The 21,129-nt window shown below is 44.3% G+C and overlaps 1 protein-coding gene across 3 annotated transcripts in view; it reads left to right on the top strand.

Annotated features, from left to right (window-relative positions):
• The window catches only part of SQRDL (sulfide quinone reductase-like (yeast)), a 58,597-nt gene that overhangs the window by 25,643 nt on the left and 11,825 nt on the right, over positions 1 to 21,129 (top strand). For all 3 annotated transcript variants that reach the window (XM_011992111.1, XM_011992110.1, XM_011992109.1), the window contains 4 exons: positions 2,734 to 2,904; positions 10,395 to 10,448; positions 14,411 to 14,605; positions 16,866 to 17,075. In XM_011992111.1, coding sequence (XP_011847501.1) covers positions 2,734 to 2,904; positions 10,395 to 10,448; positions 14,411 to 14,605; positions 16,866 to 17,075 — 630 coding nt within the window. The remainder of the gene's footprint in view (positions 1 to 2,733; positions 2,905 to 10,394; positions 10,449 to 14,410; positions 14,606 to 16,865; positions 17,076 to 21,129) is intronic.

Below are 21,129 nucleotides of genomic sequence, written 5' to 3' on the forward strand. Positions count from 1 at the left end.
TGTGTGTGTGAGTGTGTGTGTGTGTTCTGGGGTTGGGTATGACTATCAAGCAATGGGTCTTCATGTGTCCAGGCTAGGGCTTCTCCTGGGCACAGAAAGCAGCCTATCCAAAAGGACTGGGAGGAAGTGGACAGAAAGAGAGGGAGGACAGATCTCTTGGCTTTTACTGTTCTCCTCTGTATTAGTTTCTTAGGGCTGCCATAACTAATTACTACAAATTGGGTAGCTTGAAACAACAAATGTCTATTCCCTCACAGTTCTGGAGGCTAGAAGCCTGAAACCAAGCTATGGGCAAGGCCACGCGCCCCCTGCAGCCTGGGTGAGAGGGATGGGAGGCGGCTTTGTCTCAGGCCTCTCTCCCAGCTTCTGGTGGTTACCCTGAAATCCTTGCCACTCCCTGGCTTGCGGTTGTGCCACTCCCTTCTCTGCTTCCATCTTCACAGAATGTTCTCTGTGTGTCTCTGTGTCCCTGTGTCTTTACATGACCCTCCTAGAAATCCAAAGTCGTTGGATTTATGGCACACTCTTCAAGAATGACCTCATCTTAATTTGATTACATTTGCAAAGACCCTATTTCCAAATAAGGTCACATTCCCAGGTACTGGGGTTAGAACGTCAACATCCTTCTTTGAGAGAGACACAATTCAACCCACGACACTCTCCCAATGCCAACCTCCTGCCCAGAGGAAAATCAATGGCCACTGCACCTTCTTATCCATTCCTGTCTGGAGAAGGGATGATGCATTGGGGCACAGGGAGGCCTCTGGAAAGCTGTCAGTGGGCTTACAAACTTAAATGCAAGGGCAGATTATAAGGGAGAAAAGGTAGCTGACACTAGGAGGGAAGACTGAGTAAGGCACTGTCTCGCAAAAAACATATTAAGATTGTCCAAAAGCTTCAGAAAAATATTCAAGATTTTTGGTGGCTTGCCTAATGTTTCCTGCGGAACTAGGCATGTACCAGTTGGGAGCTGCATCCTTGGGAGAAAAAAGCAAAATGGATCAGGTGCCTGTTTCAGGGGGAGGACAGGACAAGGAAGACATACTCCTTTTCAAGATTTGTCCTATTCAAGGGAATGATGTTACCTAGGGCCATGATTTGACAGGAAACTAGGGGGCGGTCTCTATCAATTGCCTTTGTAAAGTGGCATCTCTTCAATTCAGGAACCTTACTTTAAATGACAGTGGTCTGAGAGCTGTGTCAGGTGGCCACTCTTTCTGGTATATGTTGTATTTTAGCTAATGCATGGGTGGGTCTCCCAGTCGGGCTTCTCTTTGTAAGGATACTGGCTCTTCTGGGACCTGGGCACAATTCAGGTGGCCAGAATCCAGTTTATCTTGTGCTGTGAGGAAGTACAGGGCAGGAATTTCTGGAAGGAGCTGCCAGAGCCCCAGGCTTGGTACTTTGCCTGCTGAGTCTGGTTTAGTGATAGCTGGAGCTGATGTTCATAGTCTAAAAATAAAATCTGAGCTTGTATTTTTGCTCCTCTTACTGTTCAAGATGGACTGGCCATTGATGAGCTCTCTTAAATGGAGACCACTGTCTTCCTCCTCTTGGATCACATTATTGGTTGTAGGGAGACTGCAGAGTCATTCCTGGTGTCCTCTTCACCTCTCTGTGGGTTTTGGCAGTGCTGGCCCGCCACTTTGAGGCATTTTGGCAATATTGAGAGCTCTTGGTCTGCAGTCTATTCTAAGTGGATTGGAATTCTTAGAGGCCATTATACAAATCTGCCCTTTGCCCCTATGTCCAGAACTTTCACAACTAACTTAGATCAAGAATGGCCTATCTGTTTCTAGGCACAGTGGTTCATCCTGTAATCCCAGCACTTTGGGAGGCTGAGGCAGGCAGATCACCTGAGGTCAGGAGTTCAAGACCAGCCTAGGCAACCTGGTGAAACCCCATCTCTGCTAAAAATGCAAAAATTAGCCAGGTGTGGTGGCACATGCCTGTAGTCCCAGCTACTCAGAAGGCTGAGGCAGAAGCATCACCTGAACCCAGGAGGTGGAGGTTGCAGTGAGCCGAGATCATACCACTGTACTCTAGCCTGGGTGATTGGGTGAGATTGTCTTAAAAAAAAAAAAAAAAGAATGGACCATCTGAAGCAAGAAAACTCCAGAAGATAGTGAAAGTTTGGGCATACATTGCATTGTGGAGTAGGATCTGGTACTTACTGTCTTTGGGTGTAAAGTCTCTGAGGGTCTGAGAAAGTAGAAGAAAGGCTGATCAGGAAACACAGCCCTCACTGGGCTTGGGAAACACAGTTGGAAGTGAATGAAGTTTAGAGGACCCCTGGAAGTGGCTGTAAACTTTCCAGACTTACCACTGTCTCCACATGCTCCTGAGGGACCATATTTAGGCTGCTGGGCTTAATTTTTAAAATATTTCTTCACATGAAGTATCCATAATATGTGTGTAGATATGCATGTGTATATAACATGTACATATTAAACACCAAATCAACTTTCAGCAATAAATAAGGCAGTGGTCATTAAAGATAGTTTATAGCTTTTTCGATGATCTTGGAAGAATTCTTGTGTTGAGTGACTGTTCTTCAGAACTTACCATAATAGGAGACGCCTAATAGAGGGAGCTAACTTTGTGGAGACCTTTCCATACGATGCTCTAAGAGTCAGGAGGGAGTAACTGAGGGAATCTAGCTCATACTGTTAGCTATGACCCCTTTTGATCAGTGTCAAATTGCAATAAATCTTAAAATACTTTGTTTCTCAGAGACATTTCTACCAGCCAATCTGGACACTGGTGGGTGCTGGTGCCAAACAGTTGTCCTCATCGGGTCGTCCCATGGCGAGTGTGATTCCGTCTGGTGTGGAATGGATCAAAGCTAGAGTGATTGAGCTGAACCCAGACAAGAACTGCATTCACACAGACAACGACGAGCAGGTAACCACTGGGGCCTTTGGATTTTTTGTTAATCTGATGGCTTGTATTAATACGCAACCATCTTAAACTGGATAGCTTTGTGTTGAAAAAGCAGTATATATGCATGAGTGTGCATGAACGTATGTGTGTTGAATACTGCACAAGATGGCAGGGTATGTGGTAAGTGGAGGATAGATGGAAGGACTGAGTGATATTGAGTTAATAAACAACTAAGGTAAGTATTTGTTGAACACCCACCATGCACCCTATTGCTTAGTATAGTATCTGGCACCTGAATGTTTATCAAACCATTTGTTTATATGTTGCTACATGTTAAAATAGCAAGCACCTTCCTCTTTCTCTTTTTCTGAAGCAATCAGATTTTCTACCTGACGCCTAGCCTCCCAGAGCAATAGGTTACTGGAAAGTATCCATCCAGCCACCCTAGGGGGCGCTCTGCCAGAACTGTAGGGGAATCCTGTGACTCTGAGGTTCATGCCAGCGCTAAGGAGAATTGTTGCTGCAGCTTGAGACTCATAACTGCTCAGCACCTTTTAGAAGTTACCCACTCTCACCACTCAGGGGTCAAAGCTTTTCAGCAGCGGCTGCCCCATGTTTAACTGAGGTGATAAGAGCAGGATGGTGGAAGGGCTGCTCAGAAGCCATCTGCAGCTTTCTTTCCCCCACCTGCTGCTGAGCCCAGGACAGGGGCAGGCAGTGCAGCCACCGTGCTCTGACCTGTTCCAGGTTCCTGTGGTTTTGGGGCTCCCAGAGTGTTATTGGTCTTAATCCTCTGCCTCTTCCCCCTTCAACTGGAGACTCCAGCATTTTCACGGAATTGTAGAATCAGAGTTGGTGAGGATCCTAAAATGTTTTCAAGTCCAACCCTTCCCTCCAACAGAGATTCATCTGCTGAGGCATTCTTTTTTTTTTTTTGAGACAGGGTCTCACTTTGTCGCCCAGGCTGGTGTGCAGTGGCACAATCTTGGGTCATTGCAACCTCCACCTCCTGGGTTCAAGTGATTCTCCCACCTCTACCTCCCCTGTAGCTGGGATTACAGGCTTGTGTCACCATGCCCAGATAATTTTTGTACTTTTTGGCAGAGATGGGGTTTTACCATGTTGGCCAGGCTGGCTTGAACTCCTGACCTCAAGTGATACATCTGCCTCAGTCTCCCGAAGTGTTGGGATTATAGGGGTGAGCCATCGCGCCCAGCCTGCTGAGGCATTCTTAAGGCTTTTTTAGGTCATGGATCTTTCTGGGTACCAGACGAAAGCCCTCTCTAGAAAAATGCACCTATGTACCAGATTTTGCATTTGCTTTTAGGGAGTTCAGAGACTTTCTGTAGCTTTTCCCTGGACCCTGATCAAGAGAACCTACTTTGGCTGAACATGGTGGTTCACACCTGTAATCCCAACACCTTGGTAGGCTGAGGTAGGAAGATCACTTGAGCCCACGAGGTCGAGGCCAGCCTGGGCAACATAGTGAGACCCTGTCACTACAAAAAAAAAATTTAATAAATTAGCTAGGTGTGGTGTGTGTGCCTGTGTTTCCGGCTACTTGCGAGGCTAAGGTGGGAGGATCACTTGAGCCCAGGAGTTCAAGGCTGTGGTGAGCCGTGAGTGCACCACCGCACTCCATCTTGAGTGACAGAGCTGTCTCCAAAAAAAGAAACAAACAAACAAACAAACACAAAAACAAAAAAAAAAGAGTACCTGCCATATAGCATTTATGATCCTTGGCTTTCTGGCCTCCATTCATTCATTCATTCTACAAATATTTATTAAGCATCTGCTATAAGCCAGGTGCAGTTTTAGGTATTAAGGATACATGAGTGAACAAAAACAGACAAAAATTCTTACTGAACTGGATATTATATTCTAGTCAGTGAGAACGTACAATCAACAATAGACTTATATACTATGTTAGAATATGATGGTTATTCATGGAAAAAATAGAGCTGATTTGGAGCTAACTGGTATTGGGGCACATGGAGGTGGGGGATTGAATTTAAAATAGGTTGGTATTTACATAGTCCATGGCCAAGGAGTTCTCTGATAAGTTAACTCTTCATTTTTTTAGACAGGTGGGTTATATGAAAGTTCTGTCTTTACTGAGCCAGAATCCACCTTCCTGTAACCTTTTTTGTATTCTTTCTTGGACACCCAGGATGTTATTGCTTTTAATACACTTAATACCTTTCTTAATACTTTTATTACTTGTTTTGTCCTGTTGTGTATGAGAGAAGAATGTCTTCTCTCTTTTCTGTGGAGAAACCCTTCAGCTATTTGAAGATGGCTCTTACGTTTTTTATAAATTTTCTGTTTAGGTAGATGTGTCCCCCCTGTCCTCATGTCCCTCAATTCTTCCTCACATTTCATGGTTTCCGGTCCCCCCAGCCCCCTCTTTATTCTGCTTTAAACACCATTTGGCTTGTTAGTGCCCCATGAAAGAGGTGCCTGGAAGAGAAGGCAACTTTCTAGAACAGCCCGGAATAGAGTGGAGCCATTCTCTCCCAGGAGCTCATGCTGCCTAAGTTAGCATTTACCTTTTTTGTGACAGTTACCGTGGTGCTGATTCATGCTGGGCTTGAGGTCGGTGCAAATTTCTGGGTCCTTTTCATATGACCCACAATCGAGTCAGGCTTTCCCCATCCAGAAAAAGTACAGTTGTTACTGATTTTACCTAAAGGCAGGAATGAATATATATAAGCAAATACCTATATGCATATATATTTATTTTAATTAAAAATTTTATATATGGCTTTTGCCCTGTTAGTAGTTCAGAACTTTTTAAATTTTTCTCAATGTCTCCAGACGACCGGACTGAATTACAGTCAAGATTATTCTCAATTCACAAGGTTGAGCTTGGTGGCTCTTTTACCTTGCCAGTCTTCTGCATACAGGGCCAGGAGACCTCTCTCATATCACACACAGCATCTCTTTGGTACAGCAGGGCCTGCCTCATTGTTTGGACCCCTTCAAGCTACAGTTCGGAGCCCTCTGTGGTTGGGTTCATGCTCACCTCAAGGAGCAGGTACTTTACTCATCTCTTGGGAATGACAGGCACTAGTAGGTGTTCTCACTGCTGAGTCCTAGCTATTACTCCTAAGGTTAGACACTTAGGAAAGCTGTAGTGTCTTGTTTTAGGGCTAGAGAAGTTGGTGCACTGTAGTGGGACTTTCTTCCAATATTTTATGAAGCAAAACTACTTCATATCCAGAAATCAGAAATACACTCGACATCTCATGTGAGAAATCATCCTGCTGGTTTTAGTTCATCCTCCCAACCCATCTGGGTCTTTTGGATTTATGACTCTGTCACTCCATTAGCAATTTTTCCTGTTATTCACAGGTGGTTTCATATAAGTTCAAGGTTTCAATTCTGTAACATGTCGCTAGAGAGCTTTTTTAGATTGCATAAAATTAGTCAATATTCTTTAGCAAATATTATTCAATTGACCAAATCATTCCATTCTGTTTTGTTTTTTTTTTAAGACGGAGTCTCACTCTGTTGCCCAGGCTGGAGTGCAGTGCTGCGATCTTGGCTCACTGCAACCTCTGCCTCCAGGGTTCAAGTGATTCTCCTGCACCAGCCTCCGGAGTAGCTGGGATTACAGGCGTGTGCCACCACGCCCAGCTAATTTTGGTGTTTTCAGTAGAGACAGGGTTTCGCCATGTTGGCCAGGCTGGTCTTGAACTCCTGACCTCAGATGATCTGCCCACATCGGCCTCCAAAGGGTTGGGATTACAGGCATGAGCCACTGTGCCCGGCCCATTCCATTCTTAATTTATACTTTCCCACCTTGTTGGTGAAAGACTGAGCTGAAGGCACTGCTGAAACCCAGACTCAGTGTGTCTCTGACTCTTCCCTGTTCCAGGGGTGTGTTTGTCTGAAACACATCTCAAGGTCCCATGTAGACTGGCCCTTACTCCTTCTCCAGGCTTAACCTGGTTCTATTCTCCCCTTGTTCCTACTCCTGCCATACTGGCCTCTTATTTCCTCAAATGCCTCAGCCTTTTTCTTACCCCAGAACATTTGCACATGCTATTTCCACCTCTATCCCTAGCTATCTCCTACTCATCTTTAGCTTCGATATGACTCCTTCAGGCAAGGCTTCCTTGACTTCCCAGACTAGGTCAGGTTACCCCTTGATGTGCTATCACAGCATTCTGTGATTTAGTAATTATTTGTGTCATTATCTGGTAATGCCCATCTCACGCACTAGATGGAGTTCCTGAGGGGCAGGAAGTGTATTTTTCTTGTCCATTGTTTTATGCCCAGGACCTAGCACAGTATCTGGAACATAGAAGGTGCTCAGTAAATATTTGTGAGCAAATTGTGTCTGTTTCTTCATTTGTAAAATAATAATAATAATAGTACTTAGACACCTTATGAAGTTGTTGTGAGTGTTAAGTGAATGAAACCATATGAAGCACTTAGAACAGCACCTTGCACAGAGCAAATGCTCGATAACTGTTGCTATTATTTTTAAAAGAATACATGAAAAGGAAAAGGATTTATTTACTGAGTATCTACTATACGCCAGCAGTTCTGGATTGCTGATTGAAAGCAGCAGGCTTATCATCTGTGAACCTATGTTGGTGCTCATTTTCCTCTCCTCTCCTCCTCTCCTCCTCTCCTCCCCTCCTCTCCTCTCCCCTCTCCTCCCCCTCTTTCTTCCTTCTCCTCCCTCCCTCCCTCCCTCCTTTCCTTCCTTCCTTCCTTCCTCCTTCCTTCCTTCCTTTCTCCTTCCCTTCCTTCCTCTCTTTGTCTCCTTCCTCCCTCTTTCTCCCTCCCCTCCCCTCCCCTCTCCTCTCCTCCCCTCCCTTCAGCCTTGCTCTGTTGCTCAGGCTGGTGAGATCACAGCTCAAGTTACTTGAACTCTTGGGCTCAAACGATCTGCCTCAGCCTTCCGAGAAGCTGGTACTTACAGGCGCACACTACCATGCCCAGCTAATCTTTTAAAAAAGTACTATGAAATGTCTATTTAGTAGTTGAGCCTAGACTTTTGCAAAGGATTAATAGCCTATTTACTAAGGCGTTCATGTCAGAATTTACCTCGTCTGACCCCTGTGTAATATGAGAATACTTGCAGATATTCAGCCTTCTGGCAAGGTCTACACTGTTGTGCATAACTGCTCTAAAGTCTTATCTATAATCTTTTGCTGTTCCTGAGGGTTTAGGTCATCTAACCTGAAAACTTGAACTCATTTAAAAGGCTTGAGGTTTTCTTCTTGCTCTGTTGCTATAGAGGGTTTATTCTCTCTTAATGATTTTTTTCCCCCATAATCTTAAGCTGGCGTGGTTTTAGTCCTTAGAAATAATGAATATTATGCTCGAATAAAACAGAGCATAATCAATATTATGTTGCATTATGCTTGGTGGTGGCCTGCACAAACCAAAAGCTCCTCTGTTGGCAGTGGTCATGTGTTTCACCTGTAGATCATCACTGCCAGACGCCGTGCTAGCTCTCACCTAACGTGCCCGGATTGCTCAACACGGTTTGGGCAGCCACTTAACGGGCCCAGTGCCCTTTCCTGCAGAAGATGGAATTTCAAGGCATCATCTTTCTTTCTTTTTTCTTTTCTTTTTTTTTTTTGAGATAGAGTCTCGCACTGTCGCCCATGCTTGGAGTACAGTGGCGCGATCTTGGCTCACTGTGACCTCCACCTCCTGGATTCAAGCAAACTTCTGCCTCAGCCTCCCGAGTAACTGGGATTACAGGCGCCTGCCACCATGCCCAGCTAATTTTTTGTACTTTTAGTAGAGACGGGGTTTCACTGTGTTGGTCAGGCTGGTCTCGAACTCCTGACCTCGTGATCCACCCACCTCGGCCTCCCAAAGTGCTGGGATTACAGGCATGAGCCACCGTGCCTGGCTGAGACATCATCTTTCTATGGATAGGGAAAACATACAGATGAAAATGCTTATATTATGTATCCACTTAGGGAAATTGTATTTTTCACAAGCAACTGAAATCATTCATCTATCCATTCACCCAACAAACATTACAGAGTTCCTCACTTTAGTGACTGTGCTAGATTCTAGGAATATAAGGAATAAGACGTAACTTTTATCCTCTAGGAGTGGTCATCGTGGTGGGGAGAACACGTGCTAGGAAGCCTCATGCACACTGTGCTGGGGAACTCCTGGGAGGGGCCAGTGGTGAGGGTGATCGTGTCATAATGGGAAAGCCTGCTGCGGAGGTGCCCCTGGGGCTGAAGCTCCCGGATGCCAGGGCAGGACCTATTCTGCACGTTGCTTCCCTTGGCTCCTCAGCCAGAGGCAAGCACTCTCAGGTCTTGGAGTCCTCTCTCTCCGACTACGATTCTCTCAGGTTGCTTGCTCTGCTCCGCCATTTAGTACAGGATCGTAGTAATCACCACCTGTTTCTTCTTTCTGGGCTCCTGAATCTCATTGCAATCATTCTTCAACTCCAGTTTTCCAGGCAAGTTCTTGTACTTTAAGGCTACTTTGCTTACACTTTTTGGCCTAAACTTGCCTTCCTCTTTGTCCTAAGCCCAGATTTCCATCATGCTACTTATGGATACAATACCCACATTTGAAGAAGGGACATTTTTCACCCCATACAGGTCATTAAATAAGATCAGGTGAACTATGTCATAGCCTTTCAATGACCTTCAAAAGAGCAATCTCCCGATTACGATATTGGTCCAATCCACATGACAGGTCAGACTTGCTTGGGATTCACATATTACCCAATAGATTTTAATTTTTTAAATATATAATGTATTTATATGTATATTTGAGACAGGGTCTCACTCTATCACCGAGGCTAGAGTGCAGTGGTGTGATCTCTTCTCACTCCTACCTCTACCTCCCAGGCTCAAGTGATTCTCCCACCTCAACCCCCCTGTAGACTACAGGTGCATGCCACCACACCTGGGTAATCTTTGTATTTTTTGCAGAGAACAGGGTTTTGCCATGTTGCCCAGGCTGGTCTCCAACTCCTGAGCTCAAGTGATCCACCTGCCTCGGCCTCCCAAGGTGCTGGGATTACAGGTGTGAGCCACTGTGCCTGGCCTGCCCCATAGATTTTAGACAGTGGATTGTCTTTTAAGATTAGGAAGCCCTTTCTTACCTCTCAGTATGAAAAAGTGTTAATACAAGCACTGTACAAATAATTGTGGCCTCTCACTGTGTAGACACATAGCTGTCTCAAGCTTTCTGGATGTAGGCAGCTTACAGAATACTTGTGAAGCAGTGAGGTATGAGGCATAGATGGCAGAGGGCATGATGGGAGTGGACGTGCATCCCTCCCGGCCTGTCTGCCCACCTCCCCCAGCCCCAGGACATTCAGATTAAAAAATGGGAACCTGGGCAGGACTCCCAACCTTGTTCTGCTTTGGTTTTCTCATCTGTTCTGTGGGCTAGTCATATTTCCCTGCCTCCCGCAGACCACGCGGAACCACATCTGGGGCCTGAGTCAGTCCTTGAGCTGCTGCTTCTGGGGTCCTGGTCTAAAATAATGTGTTTTTGTGTTGCAGATCTCCTACCGATATCTTATTATTGCTCTCGGAATCCAGCTGCACTACGAGAAGGTACTGTGTGAAACTGTTTCTGTGTTATGCTGGCTTATCTATGCCAAGAGCAAATGCTGCATTTAGTTGCTTTATTGTATTCATTTTGACAAGAAAGGGGTTCTAAGAAAATCTCTTCTGGTTTTATTTCTTGGCAGTCCTTTTATAGTTTGAAGGAAGTCTTCTCTAAGTTTCTGTCAATAATAATATATTCTAGCTTTAAGCTTTAATTAGAGTTCAGCATGCTCATGCCTTAATGATAATTCTTGCAAAACAGCAGTTTTCTTTTACATTTGTAAGAAACCTGTCTTTCTATGTGGGACTGAATTGGCTGTATTGAAGATTAAATTCCACTTTGGAAGGAGGGTTTAGATTATAAATTTTAAAACAGACTTTAAGGGGTGGAACACCAGCAGTTAGCTCCTCAGTTGCTGGAGGGCCATCTGGGTTTTGTTGTGTAGATGCCAGGGTTTTAGTGTGAAGTAACCGCTGCAATGGAAATGCCACCCAGAAGTTCCTCAGAGCTCCCTTCTCAGTGAGCTGGGGAGCCAGATGCTATCTGAAAGTTGTGAGATTCAAGCTTATTTTTCTAAAACATAGCAGAGTAAATCGGTAAATACTGTCATTTCCAGAAGCTTGTTGGGGACCATGGGTAAATAGTTGGAGTACAGGAAACATCTGTGCTGAGTAACAAGCTTCAGGAATGTGAAGGGCTTCATCCGAGTTGGCCCAGTAAGCATCTTTGAAGTGTGCTTCTATGTAAAGAAACCTGAACTGTGACATGTCCAGAGGAAGGGTAGTGAGAATGTCTTGGGATGTGTTGTGGGAAAGTTCAGAGAAGCTACAAGTTGTTGTATATGTTGTAAGATGGCTTTGAGTCATGGCGCAATGGGCCATGAGTCTGTTAGAATGACAGGCAAGCTATGAAGTAGACGATATGGAGAAAGGTGCCTATTACAACTACTTTCAAGAGGGGCATACCTTCCAAAAAAAGCCCCCACAGTGTTGACCTAGCAAAGGCAATGCATCTCCATGGTGCTGTCTTTCCAAAGTCCCAGTGTCATGTGAGAAGGACTGCAGAGGCCAGTGCTCAGAGTTCATAGCAGCCTCTCATAGCAAACCAAGTCACAGAGATATTTAAAAGTAGCTATTATTATGGAATCTCTATTACATACCAGGAACCATGCTAGGAATCAAGTGTTGTTTCTTTTTTATTTTGAGATGGAGTTTTGTCACCTAGGCTGGAGTGCAGTGGCATGATCTCAGCTCACTTGCAACTTCCATTTCCCAGGTTAAAGCAATTCTCCTGCCTCAGCCTCCAGAGTAGCTGGGATTACAGGTGCCCACCACCACGCCTGGCTAATTTTTGTATTTTTTTTTTTTTTTAGTAGAGATGGGGTTTCACTGTGTTGGTCAGGCTGGTCTCAAACTCCTGGCCTCAAGTGATCTACCTGCCTCAGCCTCTCAAAGTGCAGGGATTACAGGCATGAGCCACTGCACCCAGCCAGGAATCAAAAATTGATTCTTTACAACTACTTTGAGGGAGGCATTTTTATCTTCACTTAATAGATAGGAAACTGAGGCTAAGGAAATGTAGTCACTTAACCATGGTCGCTGTGCTACTTGGGACCCTTTGATGGCAAATTCGAGGAAACTACTCAGGTTGGTGTAAATAAAAACTGGAGATCATTGATGAAAATACTGAGATGTTTCTGGAACACTAGGGCAGGAATGTAGGTGGGCCTCTGGCAGGACTGGATCTCCACTGTGAGTTCTGTTGGACTCAGGCAGTGTCTCTTTGTCCATCTCTCTGGGCCTCTTTCTCAGGCCAGCTTCACAGGGTCTCTGCAGCAGGCCATCTTGCCTGCTGGTCTACTCTCTGTGATAGGATAGTCCACAGCTCCCCAGTGCATAGCCTGTTGCTGGAAGCCAAAGGAGAAGTCACATCTCATCTCTCCCTGATTCTCTCTTTTCCTCTCTCCCCGATTCTCCCTTTTCCTCTCTTCCCTCCTCTCTAGCTCTCTCTGCTTCAGAATTCCCAGGGAAGCAACTCTGACTGGATGAGGGGTCAAAACCACCCTTTTTGACACAGGTTTTCCTGAAAGAAGCTTGGTCACCACTTTACGGCACCTTTTCTATCAATGACACTTTCTTAAAACTAGGGAAAAATAATGAAGGTGATAAGACATCAACTGCTTGTTTATCTCTTGGATAATGAGATTTGCTTTGGAAACTAGAAGGTATGGCGGTCCTGTGGGAAGACCCCCAGGCAGGTGGGCAGAGGCCTTGGTGTCTGGTTCTTTAAGATTCTGGGCAGGGCTCCATCCATTCTATGGGCTAATAATATTCCCCTGCCTCCCTCAGAGGTACATAGTGACTATCCAGTGTTGGCATTGATTGAAACTTTGAAGACATTAACATGCAAGGTGATTTTATAATAGAGTTATTATTATTGAGACTGCCAATGTCACTACTATCTAACTGGAACGGGGTGAACAGTAACAAAGAAATAGTTGCTTTTAACATTGAGTGTGGATAAGTAATGAACCCAGGCCACTGAGGAGATGAGAGGACTTTGTTTCCTTGAGACCTCAGGGATGGGTGTCTGGCGTAATTTTGGAGGTGTCCCAGAGAATGGCCTGGGGAGGCTCTGAAGGACCTGCTCATCTTGATGACTGTTTCTTTTTTTCTTTTTTCTTTTTTTTTGAGATGGAGTCTCGCTCTGTTGCCCAGGCTAGAGTGCAGTAGCACCATCTTGGCTCACTGCAAGCTCCGCCTCCCGAGTTCATGCCATTCTCCTGCCTCACCCTCCCAAGTAGCTGGGACTACAGGTGCCTGCCACTACGTCCGGCTAATTTTTTGTATTTTTAGTAGAGATGAGGTTTCACTGTGTCAGCCAGGATGGTGTCAATCTCCTGACTTCGTGATCTGCCTGCCTCGGCCTCCCAAAGTGCTGGGATTACAGGCGTGAGCCACGGCGCCTGGCTGGATGACTGTTTCTTGATGATTGAAGTTGAACCTGTTCTTGCTAAGAACTGGGGCTTAAGTCTCTAACTCAGTCTGTGACATCTTCATTGCACTCTATGAGCCTTCTAACATTTATAATAGGTATCCAGTTGATCTTACTGGCAATAATCAGCTAACATTTACAGGATATTTGCCATGTGCATGTGTCCTTTACATGCATGGCCTCGTTTGCTTCTGCCCACAACCCTCTGAAGCAGATACCTTATCCCTATTTCACAGATGGTGAATGTTAAGATTCTCAAACCTGAGTGTGCATCTGAATCACCTGGAGGGCCTGTTCGAACACAGATTGCTGGGCCTGCTCCCAGAGTTTCTGATTCAGTAGGTCTAGGGTGGGGCCTGTTAATCCGCATTTCTAGCAAGTTCCCAGGTGGTGCTTGTGCTGCTGGTCTGAGCACCACACTCGGACACCTACTGGCTTAGAAGTATTACATAATTTATGCAGGGTCACAATGCTGGTAAGTGGAAGAGCCAGGACTCAGACTGGCATGTGGGATCCTAAAGTCCATGTTTGTGGGTACCTGGCTTTATGCCTTTACCTAGAGTTTGGTCTGGTACAACCTGATAAAGGGTGATTTAAATTCTTGACGATATAAATGGCTCTTGGTCCTGCCAATTGTTCTTTCCAGTAAGTCAACTGGTTCTCCTAAAAGGAAGGCTGGCTGGCGTCTTGTCCTCACTCTGATGGTGGGAAAAGTTGTATTCAAATTATGTTCTCAAGGCCAGGGAGTTGGAGGGTTCCTCTGAGCTGAGCCCATTCTGCAGTTTGACAGGTGACTGCAGGTGCCACAGCTCTGGTCTTGGAACCCTCACCCACCTGCCTGCTCTAGGCATGTGGGTACTGGTGGATAATCATAGTACTGAACTATTTGAAAGGCTGTAGAAATGGCAAAGAACAAGGACTCTAAGGACATTGGCACTTTTGTTTAAAATGATTTTTGTGTACTTTGTTGCAGATTAAAGGCCTACCTGAAGGTTTTGCTCATCCCAAAATAGGGTCGAATTATTCAGTTAAGACTGTAGAGAAGACATGGAAAGCTCTGCAGGACTTCAAGGAGGGCAATGCCATCTTCACCTTCCCAAATACTCCAGTGAAGTGTGCTGGAGCCCCTCAGAAGATCATGTATTTATCAGAAGCCTACTTCAGGAAGGTATGCTTCCTTTCCGGGGACAGAGATGAGCAGGGAAGACGGTGCTCATTCACTGATTGCAGGAATTCCATTTTATCTCTATCGTAATCCCTTTTTTATCTCTAAATTTTTGTTACATATGTACAAAATTAGATAACTGGAAGTTTATAAAATAGAAAAGAGGAGAAAATCACTCATGACCCAATTGCTTTAATAAAGCTGCAGTTTTCAATTTGACATGGCTTTCTAGCTTTTTTTCTGTATACTTAAATAGGGTTACAGTCATAGTGTACATGAAAAATTTAGATGTATTATGTAATATTAAATAGTCTTTGTTACATACTTTTTAAATGTGTGTGTAAAAGTCTACTGGATGCTGGGTGTGGTGGCTCACACTTGTAATCCCAGCACTTTGGGATGCCGAGGTGGGTGGATCACCTGAGGTTGGGAGTTCAAGACCAGCCTGACCAACATGGAGAAATCCCATCTCTACTAAAAATACAAAAAAAATTAGCTGAGTGTGGTGGTACATGCCTGTAATTCCAGCTACTTGGGAGGCTGAGGCAGGAGAATTGCTCGAACCTGGGAGGTGGAGGTTGTGGTGAGCCCAGATCGGGCCATCGCACTCCAGCCTGGGCAACAAAAGCGAAACTCCGTCTTCAAAAAAAAAAGTCTACTGGAGAGATTGTTTAAATATTTCCATATAGTTAGACAATGAGTTGCAGATTGTTCATTTTTATCCATAATGCTATCAACTACTTCCACTCAAGTTTAAGCTCATGAATATTTTCTGTCTTTTGGGTATACATTTAAAAAAATGATAGGCAAAATGCCAACTTTGAAAGCAAAAAAATGTTCTCATGTAACTTTAAACCTTCATGGAAAGAGATATTTGGGCAGGAAGAGACTTTCTCAGCATTCTCCAAATGCTCTCTGTGTAAGAGCAGGTGTCTGCAGCTCCAGTACACCTGGCTTAAGCTTGTGAGGGAAGCTGTTCTTGCCCTCCCTGCTCTTGCCTGGGGTGTGACATTTAGTTTATCTAAGTGTGGTTTGGCTTGAGACCGTGGCAGGGTTCCAAGCAGCCCATAGTCATGTACGGGAACAGACAGGAAGAAGGGTGGGGAAGAATGGGCTGGGGAGTGGTTGAATGTGTGCGTGGAGGCTGGGACTGGGCAAGACCATCCCCTGAATTCTTTAAACTGCAACAGCCCTGTGAGGTAGGGAATTAAAGACAGTTCCAGTAATCATTTCTGACTCCAAGGAAGTTCATCCTGGGTCCTAAGGGGTTGGCATAACCTTTTGAGGCACTTACTCACCTAACTTCTTCACATGGTGAGATCCGGGTGAGCAAGTCCTGAAAGGAGCCAAGCAAAGGAAAGAATAAGAAACTAGCTGTTTCTTCCATCCTGGAAACTTCCTCTGTGTAATTCTTTTCTCCCAAGTCTTGGATGACCGAAGAGGAAAGTTCTCTTTCAAGTACCATAAGATCTTCGGCATTTGGGAGAATATTGGCCTCTCTGAACAATATCAAGAAGGTAGGAAATCAAGGTTTTGTTGTTGTTGCTTTTTAGTTTAGTTTTTTTTTTTTGAGACAGAGTTTTGCTCTGTCACCCAGGCTGGAGTACAATGGTGCGATCTCAGCTCACTGCAAACTCTGCTTCCGGGGTTCAAGCGATTCTCCTGCCTCAGCCTCCTGAGTAGCTGAGATTACAGGCACCTGCCACCACGCCCAGCTAATTTTTGTATTTTTAGTAGAGACAGGCTGATCTTGAACCATGTTGGCCAGTCTGATCTGGAACTCCTGCCCTCAGGTGATCTGCCCACCTCGGCCTCCCAAAATGCTAGGATTACAGGTGTGAGGCACTGCACCTGGCTGGAACTCAGTTTTGCTCACTGCTGCTCCCTCAGCACCTAGGACAGTATCTGGCCAACTCTAGAAGTTTGTTAAATATTTATTGAGTGAATGAATAGATGAACATATGAATAAACATTCCATTCTGCTCTATTCTATCTTGACCTGGACCTAACCTTCACCTCTGGCCTTCAGCTGAACAGTGCCCACCTCAGCCCCCAACTCAAGTGTATACTTAGTTGTATGTCATGGGCCGAACGTAAGGAGGAGGCAGTGGATTGGTCTACCCGTTGCCCTGCCAGGACATAATGGTGGCAAAAACTAGCCAAGTCTCTGCTGAGGGTTTTAATTCTTGTCTAGATTTTTTTTTTTAAAAAGAAGGCAGCTGGAGTCATGCTTTGGTGTTAATGGTTTTTTTTTTTTTCTCAGACAGGGAAGCGATCCAAGGCCAATATCATTTTCAATACTTCTCTTGGAGCCATTTTTGGGGTTAAGAAGTATGCAGATGCCCTGCAGGAGATCATCCGGGAGCGGAACCTCACTGTTAACTACAAGCAAAACCTCATTGAAGTCCGAGCCGATAAACAAGAGGCTGTATTTGAGAACCTGGACAAACCTGGAGAGACCCAAGTGATTTCAGTGAGTGGTGAGGCTAAGCTGTCAGTCTGAAGCGTTGTGTCCTGAAATGTGCCATAGACACATGGGGGCTTGCACCACCCTGTCTGCCATCATTGTGTGCTGGGGAAGACCGGGTGAAATGAGCATCTTAGGGAAGTGATAGGGCAAGAAAGTAGGCCAAAACGGGTGGGGAAGAGAAAGATGTAAGAGACTGTGTCAGTGGGAGGTGAGAAGGTGTTTTTAACTGGTGCCAAGGGAATTTTTGTCCTATTCCTTTGACTCAACTTTTCCTGGCATCGAGTGACTTGAAGTAGCCAAAAAAATTCCACAACTTCGGTTACTGCTTAGAGGTAAGGGAGGGCTTCCTCGCATGCAAGATCTGGTGATTGTCTCAATTGGTGGCATGTGAGAAACAGTCCTGCTTGTGAGCAGGAAGTAACCCTGTGGGTAGTTCAAGAAAACAGGGATTGGCTGGGCATGGTGGCTCACGCCTGTAATCCCAGCACTTTGGAAGGCCAAGGCAGGTGGATCACTTGAAGTCAGGAGTTCGAGACCAGGCTGGCCAACATGGTGAAACCCTGTTTCTACTAAAAATACGAAAATTAGCTGGGTGTGATGGTGGGTGCCTGTAGTCCCAGCTACTGGGGAGGTTGAGGCAGGAGAATCTCTTGAAGCCAGGAAGTGGAGGTTGCAGTGAGCCGAGATCATGCTATTGCACTCTAGCCTGGGCAACAGAGCGAGACTGCATTTCAAAAAAAAAAAAAAAAAGAAAAAAGAACAACAGGGATATCTTTCACCTGTGGAAGAGGCTATCTTTAAAAATATAAAAATATTTCCCCTTGAAGGATCTGGCCAGAGCTACCATGCTTCTTGGAAAGATTTGGCCTTTGTTGCATGGGGTTGGTCTTGGTGTCTGAGTTTCTTCTTCTGTGAAGCGGGAATAGTATTTTCTGGAGGCGTTATGAGGTTAAGAACAAGATGTAAAAGCATCTGGAGAAGCATGCATGGAAGAATATTTGTTTACATCATTTTGGCAAAAGCTGTTGGCAATGAGAAAATGTTACAGAGTCACATTTTATTCATTCAGAATTTTTCAAGAAATGAAGGGTTCCATAAAAAGGAATTTTGAAGTGAGCCAAAGACTAGACTTCTTTGAAACTTCAAAACTTCAAATTTTAAGCTTTTTAGCTCTGCTCTTCCTAAAACTTATTATACATCTTTCCTTTTTAAAATAGTTTACTAAATATCACTTGAAATGTTACTGATGATTCAGGGTCATAATTTTAAAAACTTTTGGTTGGAAATAATCTCAGGCCAGGCACTGTGGCTCTTGCTTATAATTCTAGCACTTTGGGAGGCTGAGGCAGGCGGATCACTTGTGGTCAGGGGTTCGAGACCAGCCTGGCCAACATGGTGAAGCCCCATCTCTACTAAAAATACAAAAATTAGCTGGGTGTGGTGGCACGTCCCTGTAATCCCAGCTACCCGGGAGGCTGAGGCAGGAGAATCACTGGAACCCAGGAGGCAGAGGCTGCAGTGAGCCGAGATTGTGCCACCGCACTCCAGCCTGGGCAACAGAGTGAGATTCCATCTCAAAAAAAAAAAAAAAAAAAAAAAAAAAAGAAAGAATCTCACTTAGAGAAGTTGCAAAATAAAAATAGTACAAAGAAAATTGTATGTAGCTTTTACCTAGATTCACTTATAGAATTTTACCCCATTTCTTTCTTTCTTTTCTTTCTTTCTTTCTTTCTTTCTTTCTTTCTTTCTTTCTTTCTTTCTTTCTTTCTTTCTTTCTCTCTCTCTCTCTCTCTCTCTCTCTCTCTCTTTCTTTCTTTCTTTCTTTCTTTCTTTCTTTCTTTCTTTCTTTCTTTCTTTCTTCTGTCTTTGTCTATCTATATCTTTCTGTCATCCATCCATCTATCCATCCATCCATCCATCCATATCTAGTTTTTCCAAAGGAAATTTACATATATCATGCATCAGGTCTCTTTAGCCCCAAATACTTTAGTGTTAATTTTCTAAAATAGGAGTGTTCTCTTACATAACCACAGTACAATTATCAACTCAGTAAATTTAGCACAGATACAAGTTTTTAACTTACTATTTGTATTCCAGTTTAGTTGAGTGGCCCAACTGTGTTTATAGCATTTTTTTCCTCCAGTGCAGGACTCAGGCTACAGTCAGGTACTACATTCAGTTGTGAGGTCTATTTAGCCTCCTTTAATCTGGGACATTTCTATAGCTTTTCTTTGTCTTCTATGATGTTGATATTTTGAAATAATACAGCCCTCTTGCCACCGCTTTTCTTTCAGTAGAATGTTCCTCATTTTGGGTTTGTCTATGTTTTCTTGTGATTAGTTTCAGGCTCTGCTATTTATTTATTTATTTTTGAGACAAAGTCTTGCTGTGTTACCCAGGCTGGAGTGCAGTGGCACAATCTCAGCTTACTGCAGCCTCTGCTTCCCAGGTTCAAGTGATTCTCCTGCCTCAGCCTCAGGAGTAGCTGGGACTACAGGTGCGCACCACCTTGCCTGGCTAATTTTTTTATTTTTATTTTTAGTAGTGACGGGGTTTCACCATGTTGGCCAGGCTGGTCTCAAACTCCTGATTGCAAGCCATCCGCCTGCTTGGCCTCCTGATGCTGGGATTACAGGCATGAGCCATTGCGCCCGGTCTCAGGCTCTGTTTTTTAGACTGGAACATTCGCGAAAGCATTGTGCCCTTCTAAGGTATCACATTTGCAAGCATACAATGTTCATCTGCCCTTCATTGGTGATGTTAATTTTGATCAGCAGACAAGATGTGGTCCAGTTTTTCCATTGAATAATTGCAATTTGTTTTCTCCCTTGCTACTAATAAGAAGTCTGTGGGAAGACACTTTAAAACCATGCAAATAATCTACTCGTTCAAGTCTCCCCACTAGAGTTAGCATCCATTGGTGATCCTTGCCTAATCAAATCTTTACTATGGGTGGTTGCAAAATGATGATTTTCTAACCGTAATATTTCCTGCACATTTGCCAGCAAGCTCTTGGCATTCTTTCAGCAAGAGTCTTTGCTTCTCTCTTAGTTAATTTACTATTGGTATGAACTCATGGGTTCCTATTTTTTTTCCGATGGTGTATCATTCGTTATTGTTTTTAATTATTTTGGTGCTCAAATTGTTCTGGATTTGGTCAGTACGTGCCCCTTCCAGCTGGCTCTTGTGCCCCATCATGTGTTTGGGCACTTCCTTTACTTTCTGGTGTCACAGGTTGTCCCAGGCTCATCTAGCATCTCTCTGCAGCAGCTCAGGGTCATCGTTTTGAAGAACTCCTGTGTAGTTATGCACAAAGAGGCTACCGGAATGTTTGGAGCTAGTTATCACTTTATGGAAGGGTCTCAAATTACTGCTCTTTGTTTTTATGTGTGTCCTTTGTGTAGTTTTCCTTTTTCCTGGCTGTCAGGCAGTTGTAAGTGACTTTGGACGGTCCCTCCAGCTTTAGCTCTTTTAAATTGCTGCTCCTCAAATGGGCTCACTCAAATGGGCTGTGAGCGAGAGCTCATATGAGTGAGCTCAGTTTTACTTTACAAAGGAGCCCATTTGAGTGAGCCCAAGTTGGGCTTTCACTAAAATAGGCTATGAGTGAGAGCCCGAAGCACGTTTTTATGAGCAAAGTGTATGAACTTGAGTGCATGAACTTAATTTTGTCAGTACTTTGGTTCTCAACTGTCCTCTGGATAGCTGAGGTTATAGGTAGGGGTGTGGATAAATGAATGGTTATTATTCTTCTAAAGAGTTTGTAATGAAAGAAGATATTTGTGTCCCTTTTGAATTATAGGATTTCAGGTCAGACAGTTAGTTCCACTCCTAAAATCTGAATTTCAAAAAATCCACCAGAAGGATTTAAAGCTGTGGCTCTTAACCCTGGCTACACATTAGGGAGCTTTTAAAATGTGCTGATGCCTGGTCTCCCTACCAGAGGTTTTAGTTAATTGGTTTGGGGTACAGATTGAGGATGGGAAATTTCAAAAATTCCCCTAATGACTCTCATGTTCAACCAGGATTGAGAACAACTGATGTAAAGAATTGTGCC

Source organism: Mandrillus leucophaeus, unplaced genomic scaffold (assembly GCF_000951045.1).
Source record: "Mandrillus leucophaeus isolate KB7577 unplaced genomic scaffold, Mleu.le_1.0 Scaffold402, whole genome shotgun sequence".
NCBI classification, from domain to species: Eukaryota; Metazoa; Chordata; class Mammalia; order Primates; family Cercopithecidae; genus Mandrillus; species Mandrillus leucophaeus.